We start from the raw sequence: 19749 nt of genomic DNA on the forward strand, positions 1-19749 counted from the left end.
AACCGTTATCCAATCAAACTTAATATACTCTGTGAGCTCTGCTCAACTGAGTATAATAATTGTACAAAAACTTCAATCGTTTACGAGGGCTGCAATGTACATATATACATATGAATGTATGTTTATATTCACAATAATATTGGACTCACAACTATTGGTCAATTGGCAATCATAAATGGCGTACGACTACAGCTCAAATTTAGTATTTACTTACTTACTTACTTACTTAATTGGCGCTTAACCGTCTAAACGGTTATGGCCGTCCAACAAGGCGCGCCAGTCGCTCCTTCGCTCCGCCAACCGGCGCCAATTGGTCACACCAAGGGAGTTTAAATCGTTTTTCACCTGGTCCGTCCAACGGAGTGGGGACCGCCCTCTATCTCTGCTTCCATAGGCGGGTTCCAATAGAAACACTTTCTTGGCCGGAGCATTATCCTTCATTCGCATAACATGGCCTAGCCAACGCAGCCGCTGCGTTTTAATTCGCTGGACTATGTTGATGTATGCGTATAACTCGTACAGCTCATCATTAAATCTTCTTCGGTACTCGCCATCGCTAACGCGTAGAGGTCCATAAATCTTTCGAAGAACTTTCCTCTCGAACACTCCCAAAGCCGCTTCATCTGCTGTTGTCATGGTCCATGCTTCTGCCCCATATAGCAGGACGGGTACGATAAGTGACTTGTAGAGTATGATTTTCGTTCGCCGAGAGAGAACTTTACTTTTCAATTGCCTACCTAGTCCAAAGTAGCATTAATTGGCAAGATTGATTCTTCGCTGGATTTCAGTGCTGATGTTGTTTCTAGTGTGGATGCTGGTTCCCAAATAAACGAAGTCTTTTACTATTTCGAAATTATGGCTGCCAACAGTAGCGTGGTTGCAAAAGGCGCGTATGCGCTGACTTTTTGCTCGATGACAGCAGGTACTTCCTTTTGTCCTAATATTTAAGTGTTGGTTAATTTGTATTTTATTGAAACAAAGGCAGAAAATCTTCCATTTAAAGTGTGTAAAAAGCGGAGCTATACTTTGCTCCAGGAGAACGTGAAATGTCGTGTGCCATAAATGGGTCCGGTTTTTCTAACGGGCGGCGCAGCAGGAAGCCAACGATGTTGTAACGAAAAATAGATAAGGTAAACAGTTTTGATTAAATGTAACGGTAACATGAGAGAAGAAGTGAATGAAGACGGACGTGTTTTATTTGACCCGTGTCATTTTTTATTTTCTTGCGCAATTGGGCTTTTAATTTTTAATTTGTATTGTTAAATAAACTCGCTGATGAGCAAAAAATATAAAATCCAAATTGGAATTTGCGAAAACAGTGACTTTGTCAACAAATTTTTATGAAAAAGTGGTGGCGGATTAGGCAAAATGCCGCCGTCTGAATGCAAAGAATGCTTGGTAAAACTAGTGCAAATAGACGATGCGATTTGATGTTCGGGAAAGAGAGAAATGAAGGATATAATTGAAGAAGCATTATGTCACAAAATACAGCAGCTGAAAGTTAGTCTGATGACTGATTTCAATTCACTGCTTGAACATAATGTAACGAATTTGCTTGTAAATCCTCTTATTTGTAATCCTCTGCTAAGTTCGAATCACTAAACTGTTGAATAAATAACTCCAATTTGTAATAATGCAAAATGGCCTTTATTAAAGTACTTCACAATAACAAACTGTGCAACGAATAGCTTGCTTAATAACCACACTGATTGATAGCTCAATGAAACTCTACTATTCAAAATAGCACTGCTATTGCTCGCTAGATATCGTCTTAATCAAACTGCTTGACAACTCAAATCAAACTGAATTACTTCTTACTCGCCTGCACCGCTTGTATAGTTTACGCTGCATACTTCTAGGCTCTTCGATTTCCAGAAGTTACTAGTTGTTTCGGCTACAAAAGCGCCAGCCACAACTACGTGCACAAATTATTGCCCTCTCTTGTGACCACTGAGATAAGATATATGCATGTGTTTGTGCATTGCCGCTCCGCTGCTCGTATACGTACATATGTGTAGACGCAATTATTTATTCGTTTATGTAAACACATAAAGATTGAATTATTGATGTGAATGCAGGCATGCTTAACCAACGAACCGATATCATTTCGTTACGATAATTAACGTTAATAAACGAAACGAAGTCATTTCGTTTCGTTTATTAACGTTAAAAGCGTTAAATTAACGAAATGATTTCGTTTCGTTTTCTGCGATATCAAAACGAAATCAAATCGTTTATGTCGATTATTAATTTCAAACTATGCTGGCAAAGCTGATTGATGGCGGAGTCATTAAAGGTGAAAGCATTAGCCAAGCTGATTGCAACTTTTCTCATGAATTTTGACAGTACGAACATTTATCAGAGTATTTTTGACATTACCACCAACGAATTACACAAACAAATTACATGGAGTTTGTGTGTGTATGTGCGCTCTTTGTTACCACCTTACGGCTTCACCATGGCTATAGCATTGCCAGCACAATTCAAACATAAAGTATCACGTTTTTGTTAACGTTTTTAACGTAAACCAAAGCTTTTAGTTTCGGTTAAAAACGAGATACAATTTATCTTGATAATTTCTTTATCGATAATATTTCGAAGTGTTTCAACGGAAACGGTGGAAATTTTTTGATAAACGATTACCTTAACGTTAAGGTGCATCCCTGTGTGAATGTTTGTAGTTTACAGTCTCTCGCGCGCACATAGCCGTATAAGTAAATGCATCTGTGTGTGACATCTCTCTGGGCTGCCTTATATATGTGTATACTTGATTTGATTATTAACGTAAATACTGCTTGGCATGGCCTTAGCATCGCCTTAGTGATGGGATAACTTAGGGGTGGTAATATCCGTGACAATAATATAGAAATTAAAATTAATGAAATGAGAAAAGATATTCTGTCTGAGTTATCACAAACAATAGAAAATAATAGCGAAAAATTAAATGAAGTTTTGGCGGGTACCAGCCTAAACAACAACACAAATGTAAACAAAAAAATTACATATGCACAAGCAGCCTCACAAAGTGAAAATAGGATTGTTATTAAACCGAAAGACAAAGCAAAGAAAAACAAGTAAGGAAGGCTAAGTTCGGGTGTAACCGAACATTACATACTCAGTTGAGAGCTATGGAGACAAAATAAGGAAAATCACCATGTAGGAAAATGAACCTAGGGTAACCCTGGAATGTGGTTGTATGACATGTGTATCAAATGGAAGGTATTAAAGAGTATTTTAAGAGAGAGTAGGCCATAGTTCTATGGATGGACGCCATTTAGGGATATCGCCATAAAGGTGGACCAGGGCTGACTCTAGAATGTGTTTGTACGATATGGGTATCAAATGAAAGGTGATAATGAGTATTTGAAAAGGGAATGGGCTTTAGTTCTATAGGTGAATGCCTTTTCGAGAAATCCCCATAAAGGTGGACCAGGGGTGACTCTAGAATATGTTTGTACGATATGGGTATCAAATGAAAGCTGTTAATGAGTATTTTGAAAAGGAGTGATCCTTAGTTCCCTAGGTGGACGCCGTTTCGAGATATCGCCATAAAGGTGGACCAGGGGTGTCTCTAGTTGTACGATATGGGAATCAAATGAAAGGTGTTACTGAGCGTTTTAAGAGGGAGTGGGCATTAGGTCTATAGGTGGACGCCTTTTCGAAATGTCGCCATTAGGGTGGGCCAGGGATGACTCTAGAATGTGTTTGTACGATATGGGTATCAAACGAAAGGTGTTACTGTGCATTTTAAGAGGGAGTGGGCATTAGGTCCATAGGTGAACGCCTTTTCGAGATATCGACATTAGGGTGGGCCAGGGGTGACTCTGGAATGTGTTTGTACGATATGGGTATCAAATGAAAGGTGGTAATGAGTATTTTAAAAGGGAGCAATCCTTAGTTCTATAGGGGACGCCTTTTCGAGATATCGCCATAAAGGTGGACCAAGGGTGACTCTAGAATGTTTGTACGATATGGGTATCAAACGAAAGGTGTTACTGAGCATTTTAAGGGGGAGTGGGCACTAGGTCTATAGGTGGACGCCTTTTCGAGATATCGCCATTAGGGTGGGCCAGGGGTGACTCTAGAATGTTTGTACGATATGGATATCAAACGAAAGGTGTTACTGAGCATTTTAAGAGAAAGTGGGCATTAGGTCTATAGGTGGGCGCCTTTTCGAGATATCGCCATTAGGGTGGGCCAGAGTGACTCTAGAATGTGTTTGTACGATATGGGTATCAAATGAAAGGTGTTAATGAGTATTTTAAAAGGGAGTAATCCTCAGTTCTATAGGTGGACGCCTTTTCGAGATATCGCCATAAAGGTTGACCAAGGGTGACTCTAGAATGTTTGTACGATACGGGTATCAAACGAAAGGTGTTACTGAGCATTTTAAGAGGGAGTGGGCATTAGGTCTATAAGTGGACGCCTTTTCGAGATATCGCCATTAGGGTGGGCCAGGGGTGACTCTAGAAAGTTTGTACGATATGGGTATCAAACGAAAGGTGTTACTGAGCATTTTAAGAGGGAGTGGGCATTAGGTCTATAGGTGGACGCCTTTTCGAGATATCACCATTAGGGTGGGCCAGGGGTGACTCTAGAATGTTTGTACGATATGGGTATCAAAGGAAAGGTGTTACTGAGCATTTTAAGAGGCAGTGGACATTAGGTCTATAGGTGGACGCCTTTTCGAGATATCGCCATTAGGGTGGGCCAGGGGTGACTCTAGAATGTTTTTACGATATGGGTATCAAACGAAAGGTGTTACTGAGCATTTTAAGAGGGAGTGGGCATTAGGTCTATAGGTGCACGCCTTTTCGAGATATCGCCATTAGGGTGGGCCAGGGTTGACTCTAGAATGTGTTTGTACGATATGGATATCAAATTAAAGGTATTAATGAGGGTTTTAAAAGCGAGTGGCCCTTAGATGTATATGTGAAGGCGTTCTCGCGATATCGACCAAATGTGGATCAGGTGATCCAGAAAATCATCTGTCGGGTACTGCTAATTTATTTATATATTCAATAACACTAACAGTATTCCTGCCAAGATTCCAAGGGCTGTTGATTTCGCCTTGTAGAACTTTTTCATTTTCTTCTACTTAATATGGTAGGTGTCACACCCATTTTACAAAGTTTTTTCCAAAGTTATATTTTGCGTCAATAAACCAATCCAGTTACCATGTTTCATCCCTTTTTTCGTATTTGGTATAGAATTATGGCATTTTTTTAATTTTTCGTAATTTTCGATATCGATAAAGTGGGCGTGGTTATGGTCGGATTTCGGCCATTTTTTATACCAAGATAAAGTGAGTTCAGATAAGTACGTGGGCTAAGTTTAGTAAAGATATATCGGTTTTTGCTCAAGTTATTGTGTTAACGGCCGAGCGGAAGGACAGACGGTGGACTGTGTATAAAAAATGGGCGTGGCTTCCACCGATTTCGCCCATTTTCACAGAGAACAGTTAACGTCATAGAATCTATGCTCCTACCAAATTTCAAAAGGATTGGTAAATTTTTGTTCGACTTATGGCATTAAAAGTATTCTAGACACACTAAATGAAAATGGGCGGAGCCACGCCCATTTTGAAATTTTCTTTTATTTTTGTATTTTGTTGCATCATATCGTTACTGGAGTTGAATTTTGACTTAATTTACTTATATACAGTAAAGATATTAAATTTTTTGTTAAAATTTGAATTTAAAAAAATTTTTTTTAAAAAGTGGGCGTGTTCTTCATCCAATTTTGCTAATTTTTATTTAGCACATATATAGTAATAGTAGTAACGTTCCTGCCAAATTTCATCATGATATCTTCAACGACTGCCAAATTACAGCTTGCAAAACTTTTAAATTACCTTCTTGTAAAAGTGGGCGGTGCCACGCCCATTGTCCAAACTCTTACTAATTTTCTATTCTGCGTCATAACGTCAACCCATCTACCAAGTTTCATCGCTTTAACCGCCTTTGGCAATGAATTATCACATTTTTTCGGTTTTTCGAAATTTTCGATATCGGAAAAGTGGGCGTGGTTATAGTCCGATATCGTTCATTTTAAATATCGATCTGAGATGAGTGCTCAGGAACCTACATACCAAATTTCATCAAGATACCTCAAAATTTACTCAAGTTATCGTGTTAACGGACGGACGGACGGACGGACGGACGGACGGACATGGCTCAATCAAATTTTTTCTGGATCCTGAATATTTTGATATATGGAAGTCTATATCTATCTAGATTCCTTTATATATGTACAACCAACCGTTATCCAATCAAACTTAATATACTCTGTGAGCTCTGCTCAACTGAGTATAATAAACACACCAAAGTAGCGCTTAAAACAGTCATCGAACCAACCGAATGTCATGTCACAGCAGTAAAAGCGATCAACAACGGTGGGATAGTAGTGCAATGCAAGAATAAGGAATCATGCGAACTATTGCAGAAAAAGATAGCGGAACAAATTGGAATGAATACGATATGGAAAAAACAAAAGACAAAAGAGAGATTAAAAAAATATTTAAAGTTATAGGTTTAACTGAGAGGCTTAGCAGTGAGCGATAGATAGAATGTATTACAAAACAAAATAGCATATGTGACGGTAAACAATTCAAAGTTGTAAAGGTTTTTGAAAATTTCAGTCGAAGAGAAGAATGCTTCAATGCTCTTGTTGAAACAGATATAGAAACATACGAAAATATTATTAATCAAAAGAGAATTAATGTAGAATGGGACTCTTGCATAATTACTGATTATGAAAGAGTATTTAGATGCTTTAAATGTTTGGGATTTAATCACAAGGCGGTTGAATGTATCAATAAAAACGCATGTAGTAGATGTGGAGGCAATCACGATTTCAGAGATTGTGTATCAAATTTATATAATTGTGTAAACTTTTGTGAGCTAGTCCAGAAAAAATTGATAGAGACTGATGTACACCATGCTGCGTTTAGTAAGGAATGCCCAGCATATAAAAGATATATTCAAAGCAAATCCAAAACTAGAAAGTAGCAATTAAATAATCTAATTTGTCTTTATCTTAATATAAATAGTATTGTAAGTAATAAAAATGAATTAGAAAGACTGATCGAGATTAAAAATCCAGCGATAGTATTTTGCGCTGAAACATGTACCACAAATGTCGTAACAAATCAAGAGTTGAAAATAGAATCCTACAAATTAGTACGTTGTGACTCCCATAGTAGGCATACTGGTGGCGTTCTTGTTTATGTACATGATTCAGTTGAATACTGCGTTAAACATAATAAAGAAATCGATAAAAACTTGTGGTATATTTTTATCCAATTGAAGCACTTTAACCCAAAAATTCAAGTGGGTGTGATTTATCACTCACCCAGCACAAGCGATTCAGATTTTATAAACTATTTACGTAATGTCTTAGGTATTACTTGTGAAAATTCCGGAAACAATATTCTTGTAGGAGATTTTAATATTAATTTAAATAATACATCCACATATAGTACACAACTAATTGATCTGTTTAAATCATACTCTATGTGTCAAAAAATTGATTTCGATACTCGTATAACGGATATATCTAGAACAAAAATCGATTTACTATTTTCGGATAATAATGATATTGTTTGCGAAAGGTTAGATGAACATCAAATAACTGATCATGAAACAATCCAATTTAAAATTAAAAGTAGTCCACAATTAAAAATGAGAAGTATTAGAAAAATAACCTCATGGGAGTATTATAATAATGAATCACTTCTTAACCAACTGCGTCTGTGTGATTTCAGTAATTTTGATCATATTGATTTAGAGAGTAAGGTTTTGCTGATTAATAATATCATTTTAAATATCATGCAAAATCTTACCAGAGAAAAAGTAGTGCATTTAAAAATACATAATAAATGGTATGACAACGACCTAGCCAATATGAACAAATTCAAATTTGAACTTTTCAAACTGGCTCAAATCTCAGGAAACTGGGACGAATACCGGTACATAAAAAATAAATACAAACAGTTGGTAAAAATTAAAAAAGTTAAGTATATGGAATATAATATAAATAAAAATTGTCATGATAGCAAAATGATGTGGAAATATATAAAACAGGCCATAAGTATGGGAAAATAAGATACATCAATAAATAAGATTGTAATAAACGGTCAAATATACAATGGCGAATCAGAAATTGCTGTCAACTTAAATAAATATTTTGTTGATAGTATTACTGATATTTGTAATAATATAGAGGCATTTGATAGAGAAGTATATATAACTAATCAAAGAAACTGCGTTTTTAAATTTATCAAAGTTGGGTCAGATGACATCGCTGAACTTGTCAGTAAGTTCAAAGCTGTGAGAGGTGGAAAAAAATTGTTATCAGATGGTGTGGTGAAAGATGCAACCCCCTATTTAGGCTTCTTCTATTCTCAAATAGTAAATGAAAGTTTAAGTAGTGGCATAGTGCCTAGTATGTGGAAGACTTCAACAATTGTTCCCATAGAGAAAGTTAAAAATACTATTAAAGCAGAGGAGTTACGGCCCATAAATTCATTGCCCAGTGATGAAAAAAATTTTAGAACTGGTGGTAAAGAACCAATTGGTTCAGTACTTAGAAAAAAATAAGATACTTATACATCAACAATCAGGCTTTAGAAAAAATCATTCCTGTGAAACAGCATTAAATATGGTTTTAGCTGAATGGAAAGATGATCTTAGTAATAAAATGTCGATTTTAGCAGTTTTTGTTGATCTTAAAAGAGCTTTTGAAACCATAGATATACAAACACTAGTGGAAAAATTATCAGACATAGGCATTCAAGGTTTAGAACTAGACTGGTTTAAAAGTTTTTTAAGCAACCGTAAACAAAGAACAATCATTGGCTCATCGTTGTCAGATGAATTGGATGTTAGGGTTGGGCTTCCACAAGGCTCTGTCCTCGCTCCAATTTTATTCAACATTTACATTAATGATATTAATTCAATTTTGAAATATAGTTCAATAAAATTGTTTGCTGACGATGCACTAATTTGGATAAGTGGTAGAAACGAAAATGATTTAAGAAATAAATTACAAAGTGACTTAAATGCCCTTTATATTGGTTGTGCGCTAACAAACTTAAACTTAATATCGAAAAAACTAAATACATGTTAATAACTAGAAAGAATGTTTCCGATATTGGTACTCTCAAAATAAATAATTCAGAAATTGAAAACGTAGATTCTATTAAATACCTTGGTATCGTAATAGATTGTAAATTAAAATTCAACGCCCATGTCGCTTATATAACAAACAAAATAGCAACTAAAATATGGTTTATGCAAAGAACCTGCAAAAACCTAAGTAATTACTATAAAACTAAAGTATATCGATCCGTTGTTGAACCTTACTTTTTATATTGCTCTACAATTTTATTTGTTATGAAAGATTCGCAAATCGATAAATTGCAAAAAATGCAGAATAAAGCTATGCGATTCATCTTAAACAAACGTTATGATACCCCAATAAAAGATATGCTACTTAGTTTAAATTGGATGAGCGTGAAGCAACAAATATTTTTCTTTACGATGAAGTTTATATACAATATAAAAACCGGAAATTTACCTGAATACTTAAGAACAAATATTAGAGTTAATTATGATGTCCATGGAAGAAATACAAGACAAAGAAATGATTTCAAATTACCTAATTATAAAACAGAATCTGAACAGAATAGTCTTTTTTACAAAGGGTTAAAATGCTTCAGTGAACTACCTGAATACATAAAAAATAGTGATAATAACTTGTTTAAAAAAAGGTTATACACTTACGTCAAATCTATGAGGATAAAATAAATACTAAGATCTGAGCTGGTTTGTGATACGTATTCCTAATTTATATATATTTCCTCGTTTATATATATATATACATATATCTATTTAAACTGATGTACCTATTGTTAATTAATGCAATAATTTTTCTTTTGTATAAGCTAGGCTCTTCGAGTCGTAATAAATAAATGAAAATGAAATGAAAATGAAACATTGATTACCACCCTCCTTCGAAAATTGCTACTAGGGAATGCGGCGTAAAGGATCCACACCGTGACCGCTTGGAGGCTCTGTGATGCCAAACATTTCTTATGATTCTAGCATCTGCGCATGTTTAAGAGTTTGAGCTTAAATTTTAGACCATGCATAGATTTGAGTTCCTTCCAATCTTGTTTCAGTATGGATTTGCCTTGCATCTGGCTTTCAAGAATAATCAAACAGGTTCAAAACAAATATCTGAAATTGTAGACATACTGCTGAAAATCTAAAAATAAAAAAATGTATTTGTGAAATGGGCTGCAAGTCATAGGCTCTTATTAAGAATATTTTTCGATCTTCGCAGGCTATCGAGCATCGAATTATGATATCTTATCCGTCAACTGCCTGACAGGATGTTCAAGATGGCTACTTTTTTAGCGCTTTGACAGCATGTTCAATATGGCGACGCATACGGTACACTATCTTTATCGGGTTATAGAAAAAGATACAGGATGAGACCACGAGAGTCACTTTCAAAATCAGGTGATCGGTTCTTTTTGTTATTTTGACGTCTGTGGTTAAGATATCACACTTGTATTATCCACAATGAAAAAAAGTGTTTCAATTAAAATTTGTTTGTATTTACCTCCTTGCTACCTCATAGTAGTTTTCAACTATTTGTACCAATTTAATACCGGCCCAAGGTCGTAAATGCAAACAAGCAGCTTGAAGCATTATTTGCAATAATGCAAATAAATTCATTTATCGCAAAAGGAACTTGTTCAAGCGGTAAAGACGTCTGAGTGCATTCTCGTTCCCAATGCTCATTTGGTAGGACCCTGAGCACAAACTCAGAGAATTGTTGGCAATTTTAAGGTGTTTTGAATAGACTGGGTTTTTGTGAATTGCTTCTGTAGTCCATCTGTACACATTTAACAACTTCTTTAAAAAGTTACAATTATGCGAACGAACTCATTTTCAAAAGATGGGGAGCATCCTCAACGGTTTTCTACCTCTGGCTAGTCCCAGTAAGCTGTCCATCTGACATCTGATAGAAATGTTCTATTCTGAACGGTTGAATTTATCGTATTACGCTAGTCCTCATCGAATGAGCAGCAAATTCCGAATGTTTATGTTCTTCACATTCTTTAAACGTTGCACCATGTATAATTATATCGTCAAAATAAGAGACTGTACCTTCGAGGCCTTGTAATATTTGATCTAAAATACGGTTAAACTCACTCGGAGCAGTTTTAATTCCAAAAGATAATCGATTCATTTGGTACGTACCTCGGTGGGTTCAAATAGTTTGCACTTCTTTGCTGTCATCATCAACTCGTACATGCAGATATGCTTTGTATAAGTCTAACTTGCAAAAATATTTAGAATTCTTTATACTGTTAAAAATTTCATCGACTCTTTTGATTGGATAATGAGCGGTTTCCAACTGAGGGTTAACAGCTACTTTATAGTCGACGCATAGTCGTACATTACCATCAGGTTTTGGAATTACCACCAAAGGTGAACCCCAGTTGCTAGTATTAATTTTTGTAATTATGCCGTCTCGTTCTAAATTATCCAGTTCACGTTCTACTTTTTCGCGTATGGCAAAAGGCACTGGCCTTTCTTTTAAGAACACTGGCTTTGCACCCTGGCGTAGTTTTAAACTACAAACCAAATCTGGAATGCATCCAACACGTTCTTCGAAAATTTCTGAAAATTGCTGTTCGATTTCTGATATAGGATTTATGTTGTTGTGGCTAATGTCGTTTTTAGAACTGTCTTCGTCAATTTCATGTAGATTAATTTTCAAATGGCGTATCCATACACGTCCCAGTAATGCGGTACGTTTCGAAGATACAATGTACAAATCTTCTTTTGATTTCCTATTTTTGTACTTTACGTCCACAGTAACGACTCCTATTGGCACAAAAACATCATCTGTATAAACGCGGAAGGTAATATTTGTTTTCCTTAGCGGTGTTTTGATATTTAATTTCATAAATTGATTTTCCGGCAGTAACGTGTAGCCGGCACCCGAGTCGACTTCGAAGTTTTGTTTTCTTCCATTAATTAACACATCTGTATAAAATTTTTCTGCGTCCATACGTGATATTTTTGCAGTGCTATGTTCATAAATGTCGATAACTTGATTCACACCATAATATTCCTCTTCTGTTGTGAACGATTCAATAGCATTTGATGTAGTGGTGTTATTGGTTGCAATTTTCGATTTCTTTTGCTTTATTCTATCTTGAATGCAGACCTTTTTGACATGACCAGTTTTGCCACATGAATTACATTTTAACTTGCCTCTCTCTACATTGCATTCTTTTGATAAATGATTATTACGGCCGCATCTTAGACACAATCCTTCTATGCCTAATTCGCTGTAATGAACTCTTGTCGATGACTTTGAATTTCTATTTCTAGAGAAACTTCCATTACAATTTCTACTACGACGATAGTTATGATTTCTAACATGTTGACGGATTTGCTGAACATCGCTTGTTGAACCGGTTGCCTTGTGTGCGATCACGTTATTATTTATTTTAGCAGCTTCCAAAGTTGTTGCTTTTTCAACTATTTGCTTGAATGTTGCTTTCGGATTCTGTAGCAGCTGTTCTCGAATATGCCCATCGCGTATACCTCTGATTAGTTGGGCTCTTAGAAAAATATCTGAGATAGACTTCCCACATTCACATATAAATCCACACTCCATTGCTCTTTTCTGTAGGGCAATTAAAAATTCTGCCAACGACTGTTCGTTATTTTGGATTTCACAAAGAAATTTGTGTTGCTCTACTAAAACGTTCTTTTCGGGACAAAAGTGTTTTTCCAGTAATGCCACTATTTCATCATATTTCAGCAAATTTATATTTTTGGGTGAAGCCAACGTTGCTAAACGGGAATACGCCGCTGGTCCGATGTATTGTAATAGTAGTTTTGCACACATCTCTTTGTCCTCTACAACTTTCTCAATATGGAAATGATTATCCAGGCGCTCTTTATATGTTTTAAATGATTCTATTTTTGGATCGAATGCTTCGAAACTTGACATGATGTTTACGTTGGTACTGCTCGTTTGATGATTTGCCGCAATTTGCTGTTGCTGCTGCTGCATCGTTGTCGTCATGGCGGTTATTGCCTGTAGCAATTGTTGAATTTGAGCCTCCATTTTATTTTGAGGTTATGTTCGTGCACGTTTAGTAAAATTTTTGGACAGTCTATCTAAATAATTATTTTCCGATTTTACCACTCGTCGCCATTTCTATTGTTATGTCCTATAAAGGAATAAATTCACGCGCTTGATTTTAGGTTATACTATATAATAAAAACTTCAATTTATTTGTATGAGGAATTTTACATCATAGCTATAGCAGTTGTATTTATATCACTATATGAAAAAAGGAAAAAGTATATATATATATATAATAATAATGACAGTAGGAAAAAGAGGGCTGCCAACTCTTGGTAAATACATAACACATGCTCATTAAAACATAGACTGGCGAATGCCTATGGTACATTGACAATATTACCAGATCAGTCACATAAGATTACGCATCTATTTTTCTGTGGGGTGTTGCCATGTGATTTAACTTTTCCTGTGATTTTTCCAAAACTGTCCCACCAATTCGTAGAGAAAATTAAGAGGAGTACGACGCAAATCGGAAAAGAAGCCCGGCCTAAATTAGTTTAGAGGTAAATCGCGCCAAGCATCTATTTTTTTTTGCCTTTTGTTTAGGATAAAAACTAAGAAAAAATTTCTTTTATTTATCACGTACCAACTATGGAATACTACTCCAATAAAATTCGTTCTAATATTATTTTAAATAAAATGTTTTTGTTTAATATAACCAAATTTTGAAACAGTAAAATTCTAACTAAAATAACAATATGAAATCACTTATCCAAATCTATTGAATGAAATGATTGCACACAAAATAAAATGCAAACTAAACTCAAAGATAAACCATTCATTTTACAACGAATTGATCCGACCGTTCAACAAAAATTGCATAGCAAAATAAGTGAAAACCCATTAAACAAATGTTAGTGTCCAACAAAATTTACTAAACGAATGATGTGATTGACGTTCAAAGCCATTGAAATAGGTAATCTGAAACAAAAATATCAACGTGTAATGTAAATGTGTAGTTACACACAAATAGCTAATCCGACTTACAACAACTACATTTGATAGTCGCGGTTTAGTCAACAAAAAAAATTTATAAATGAAGAAAAAAGAAAACCAATCAAGCCAAAATCAGTGATTATTTGAAGTATGCGAGACAGTCTCAATCGTCATGTCCTTCATAAATGATTTGACGACAATATTGGTATTGCTGCTCACTTTTTTTTTTACAACATTGACACCAACAATAACAAAAACATTTAATGGAGGGAAAGATCAAACAAACCGAATGCAACAACAACGAAATGGAGAACGAATTAAATCCTTAGGTAAGTACAGTTTGTTAAAATGATGAATCTAACTTGGACTCTCATATTTACTACTGGGAACAATGAAAGGGTTTAGGGTCAAGTTTTATAATGAGCAATGAGATTTAATAATGAGCAATTTATTACCAAAGTTTAATTATATATGTATATGTATATGGATGCCTGATTCACCAAATGCAGCTTAAAAGTTCGAATTGGTTATGTATTTACACAAAATAGTTTACAGAATCAATTGATTAAACTTTAACACTCTACGGGAAACATTTGAATCTTTAATTATATTTATTGAATGTTGTTGTTGTTGTAGCTATAAAGACACTACCCGAAGGTTTCGGTGATGGTCCTTTGCTAGACATAGATCCGAAACTGCGCTGGCAACTGCTTGGAAGGGTTGGGCTACACAATCCCTCCAATCGAATGTCGCGATGGAGTGTATTCCTAGCATTCTAGTAGAAGCTTGTTCATAAGTGAGAAATAATAACTTAATATGTATATAAAATTTTTCTTACCTTTTTCGTAGTTGAATACTCTCAACATGCTGGAAATGGCGTAAATAATAAATTTGTGTTTATTATAGAATATTTATTTTATTTATTATATCGTCGGAACGGACGCGATATTGAGCGCTCATATTTAATTGAATAATAAAGCTGTCGGAGTGTGGAATCACACAAAAATTAGTGATGCACTGCTTGGGTATGCACTGCTTTGCGACCCGCCCGAAATAGCGCTTCAATTGCTTTTATATAGGAAAATCGGGTCAGAGGTATTAAAATGAGCGCAATGCCTTTTAAAGTCCAGACACAAATAGCGTTTCTTTTCTTACTGCAGGTAGGTGTGTTAGTTTGATGTAAAGAGCGCAATTTGTGGCAAAGGCAACTGGAGTTTCACCGAGTTATTCGTGGTTCAAACCTCGGTGAAACGTTTGATATTTTACGAAATTGATGATGGTGACGTGGAAGTCTTCGAAATGGTACCATCGCAATATGCCAGTAAATGTTTCTTTCTTTTCAGTTTCTCTTAAACAAAAATAATAATTGAATGTTCAATTACTATAAAGCGGTGTTAATCTAATGAAGTCTTCAACATTAGAGCCCGATTTGTTTTTGAACAGATTCCAAATAAAATATTTAAAAAAAGTTTTTTTAAGTTAAACGGTTTTATTGAAAACAATAATTTCATTAAGTAATAATAATACGAAAAGCTAGAAAATAATTAGATAGGTCCTAGGTACTAGTCATCACACTCCTCATCATTATAGGGCGTTGATCAGACAATTAAATAAAAGCCTTGGGCGCTGAAATAAATTTTTTTCAATTGTTTTATTTTCAAGTTTTTAGTATTTAATTATCTGCCTATTATTTCTCATTCTATTTAGTTCATTTAGTGACTCTTTATTACAAAGACTCTTTCCTGATATTTTGTTACAAGTCCTCAATACATAATCCTTTCAAAGACTTTACTCGTCTCTGCGCCACGAATGCTTGTCCCTCTTCGAAATACACAGTATTTTGATGTCAGCTTATCGGGAACTTACTTAAATTTTAATTACTAAATTTAATGCTACACAGAGTAAAGCTAAATAAAACCGTTTAAAAAACAAATATCCTTTGTGGCTTTCGAAATTTCTTAGGCTCAAAATCTCAAGTAACAACTTAATCACTTAATAATTTGAGATATTTACGAATTACAAATAAATAGGGTCCACTTAATCATCTCAAGAACGAATTGAGCAATTCCAAAACGGTTTGAAGCTTTTAAAAGGTAATAAAATTGCTATAAACTGTGCATACAATACTTTTTGCTAGGCCCTGCGGATTCAAAGATAACGAACATTTATTACGTATTTTTTCAATTGTTTTTGTAAAAGTATAAAAAAATTTGTAATTTGCGAGGAAGGATCTCGAAAACTTTGTATGTTTTTGCAGATTTCTTTTCCTTCTAGCTCTGTTTTATTACAAAAAAAAGAAAATAACCTTTCATTCAACAAAATCGATGGACTAATAAAAAAGTTATAAGCATTCAAGTAAATATATCCATCTAATACTTAAGTACCCTACTGGTACGTATGTGTTAGTATTCGTATATCAGTTAGTTAGCAGGTAGATTTTCGAAGGGTTATTAGATACAAAAAACTGTTAGTGTCGTTTTCTCAAACCCAGGTACACTTCAAGCAAGAGCATATTTTTAAGGCAAGTAGTGTTTTCTTTGTAGAACTAGGGAACCTTTTTGTCTAGGTAGGCTTGCATTTTTACTTGATCTAAGTATGAATAATAGAACATTTCCCTTGTTCCTTCGTAATATCTGCAAGGCTTGCCGGATACTGTTCATTTTATAATTGCAGTTTATAACCCGTCATTTACTTAAAAATATAATAAGAATAAAAGGGCGCGAGAGGATGAGTGTACAAATGATCCAGATATGTTATGTTTCATTGGCGGTCAATTAATTGTTAAAAGGATGCGACGTGTGTTTTCGAATCCTTTGAAAGTTACATACTATAAGTATTTTGGAATTCAGCCTAAAAACAATGAAAAACCATGGACACCGAATACTGTGTGCACCACATGTCGAGTCGAATTGATTTTTTCGGAAACCGGTGCGTTGTAAAAATTAGGAATTTGCTCCCTTTTAATGCATAGCTGACTAATTTCTGAAACTATCTATTTAGGCGACATATGAAATTTATTACACGAATGAAGTGGAGGGAATCAACTTGCCATTCAATGGACTGCCATATTTGTACTACAAAAGTACTTGGGGTTGGAAAGGCAAAGTAGGCTATGCGAGCGTATCTACAGTGTCTTTACCAGAACTAAATTCAACGGAAGCTACATTGCCAGAATCAAATTTAACTTTAGTTCCGGCTCCAGTTTCGGTGGCAACAGCAGTATCTGATTACGCTCACAAGCACAACTCAATGATTGGATAAGGGATTTAGAATTGTCAAAGGAAAAGGCCGAACTACACGCCTCTCGTATGCAACAATTTAAATTTGTTTCATCCGATGTTAAGGTAACATATTATCATTAACCATTTCAAAGAACTATTGTCACCAGTGGAGGCAGCAGCGTGGGATTCTTTTGAAAAGGTCGTTACTTCTTTTTTAAGCAAACACAAAAATCCTATCTACGAGATGATAGTGAACGACTTAATCAAAAACTGTGCGGAAATGGGTAAACAAAAAAACAGTACCTGGGCGACCGAGCTTTGCTCCGCAACGCTTCGTTGTGCTGGCAACGTTTCTTTTTTTTTTAATTTCGAATAGGTAGCAACTTTAAATGGCAACCCTACTCAAAAATGCTCCTATTGTAATGCGAAGTGAAATACCTTTCGTTTGATACCCATATCGGCATGTCTCATGCAATTTTTTTTTATTTCGAATAGGTGGCAACCCTAAATGGCAACCCTACTCAAAAATTTCCCTACTGTAATGCGGAGTGAAATACCTTTCGTTTGATACCCATCGTCATATCTCATGCAATTTTTTTTTCATTTCGAATAGGTGCAACCCTAAACGGCAACCCTACTCAAAAATGTCCCTATTGTAATGCGGAATGAAATACCTTTCGTTCGATACCCATATCGGCATGTCTCATGCAATTTTTTTTTATTTTGAATAGGTGGCAACCTTAAATGACCACCCTACTCAAAAATATCCCTATTGTAATACGGAGTGAAATACCTTTCTTATGCAATTTTTTTTTAATTTCGAATAGGTGGCAACCCCAAATGGCAACCCTACTCAAAAATATCCCTATTGTAATACGGAGTGAAATACCTTGCGTTTGATACCCATATCGGCATATTCCATTCAATTTTTTTAAATTTCGAATAGGTGGCAACCCTAAGTGGCAACCTTACTCACAAATATCCCTATTGTAATGCGGAGTGAAATACCTTTCGTTTGATACCCATATCGGCATATCTCATGCAATTTTTTTAATTTCGAATAGGTGGCAACCTTGTGAAACATTTTGAGTGGCAACACCTAGGTAGAAAGTCTTCGAAGGTGATACATTATCTCTGTGCCAAATTTCATTTAAATCGGTTGAGCCGTTCCCGAGATCGTTCGGCTATACAAACAAACAAGAATTGCTCGTTTAAAGTTATAAGATATTTAAGACCGTTTCAACAAAAAAACGATAAACAAAAAAATTTCTACGAAAATTTTAAAATTTGAAATTGAAATTTTAAAATAAACAGATCTCAATTACCTAAAGTAGAGAGATGAATTATGTATATGGGATATTCGATCCCATTTCGACCAATTTTGAACCCGACCCCTTTAGAATTGGCTGAAAGTTTTTCTTCTTTTTCTAGCTTACGAAAGACGTTTTTCAGAATTTTTCCAAATTTTTTCATCCAACTCAAAAAAAGTTATGATTTTTTAAAAAAACACCGTTTTTGCTTTCAAAATGCTATAACTTTTTCAAAAATTGACCGTTTGAGATCTTTTTTTTTTTAAACAATTTGTTTTTAAATGTACTTTTCGGAAAAAATACAAAATTATTATATAATTAATTTTTCAGTTTTTCGAGATTTTTCGAATTTCGCCATTTTTTTTTTCATAAAAAACTTCAATCAATTCTGCAATCGTCCCCATTAATCCCGGAGTGGGCCGATTTTTATACTCAGTTGAGCAGAGCTCACAGAGTATATTAACTTTGATTGCATAACGGTTGGTTGTACAGGTATAAAGGAATCGAGATAGATATAGACTTCCATATATCAAAATCATCAGTATCGAAAAAAAATTCGATTGAGCCGTGTCCGTCCGTCCGTCCGTCTGTCCGTTAACACGATAACTTGAGTAAATTTTGAGGTATCTTGATGAAATTTGGTATGTAGGTTCCTGAGCACTCATCTCAGATCGCTATTTAAAATAAACGATATCGGACAATAACCACGCCCACTTTTTCGATATCGAAAATTTCAAAAAATCGAAAAAGTGCGATAATTCATTACCAAATACGCATTAAGCGATGAAACTTGGTAGGTGAGTTAAGCTTATGACGCAGAATAGAAAACTAGTAAAATTTTGGGCAATTGCCGTGGCACCGCCCACTTTTAAATGAAGGTAATTTAGAAGTTTTCCAGCTGTAATTTGGTAGTCGTTGAAGATATCATGATGAAATTTGGCAGGAACGTTACTATTATTATTTTATGTCTGCTTAATAAAAATTAGCAAAATCGGAGAACGACCACGCCCACTTTTTAAATTTTTTTTTTTTAATTCAAATTTTAAAAGAAAAGTTAATATCTTTACAGCATATAAGTAAATTATGCCAACATTCAA

General features: G+C 34.9%; 1 protein-coding gene across 4 annotated transcripts in view; it reads left to right on the top strand.

Annotated features, from left to right (window-relative positions):
- Positions 1 to 19749, top strand: part of LOC137240422 (zwei Ig domain protein zig-8-like) — a 467000-nt gene that overhangs the window by 35147 nt on the left and 412104 nt on the right. Inside the window, exon 2 of one of the 4 annotated variants that reach the window (XM_067766657.1) lies at positions 13860 to 14450. The exons of 2 other annotated variants lie outside the window; for them this stretch is intronic. In XM_067766657.1, the coding sequence (XP_067622758.1) occupies positions 14294 to 14450 (157 nt within the window). In that variant the 5' untranslated portion in view covers positions 13860 to 14293. Of the gene's footprint in view, positions 1 to 13859; positions 14451 to 19749 lie in introns of those variants that run through there. One more of the 4 variants, XM_067766661.1, reaches the window with a different exon arrangement.

Source organism: Eurosta solidaginis, chromosome 2 (assembly GCF_040869045.1).
Source record: "Eurosta solidaginis isolate ZX-2024a chromosome 2, ASM4086904v1, whole genome shotgun sequence".
NCBI classification, from domain to species: domain Eukaryota; kingdom Metazoa; phylum Arthropoda; class Insecta; order Diptera; family Tephritidae; genus Eurosta; species Eurosta solidaginis.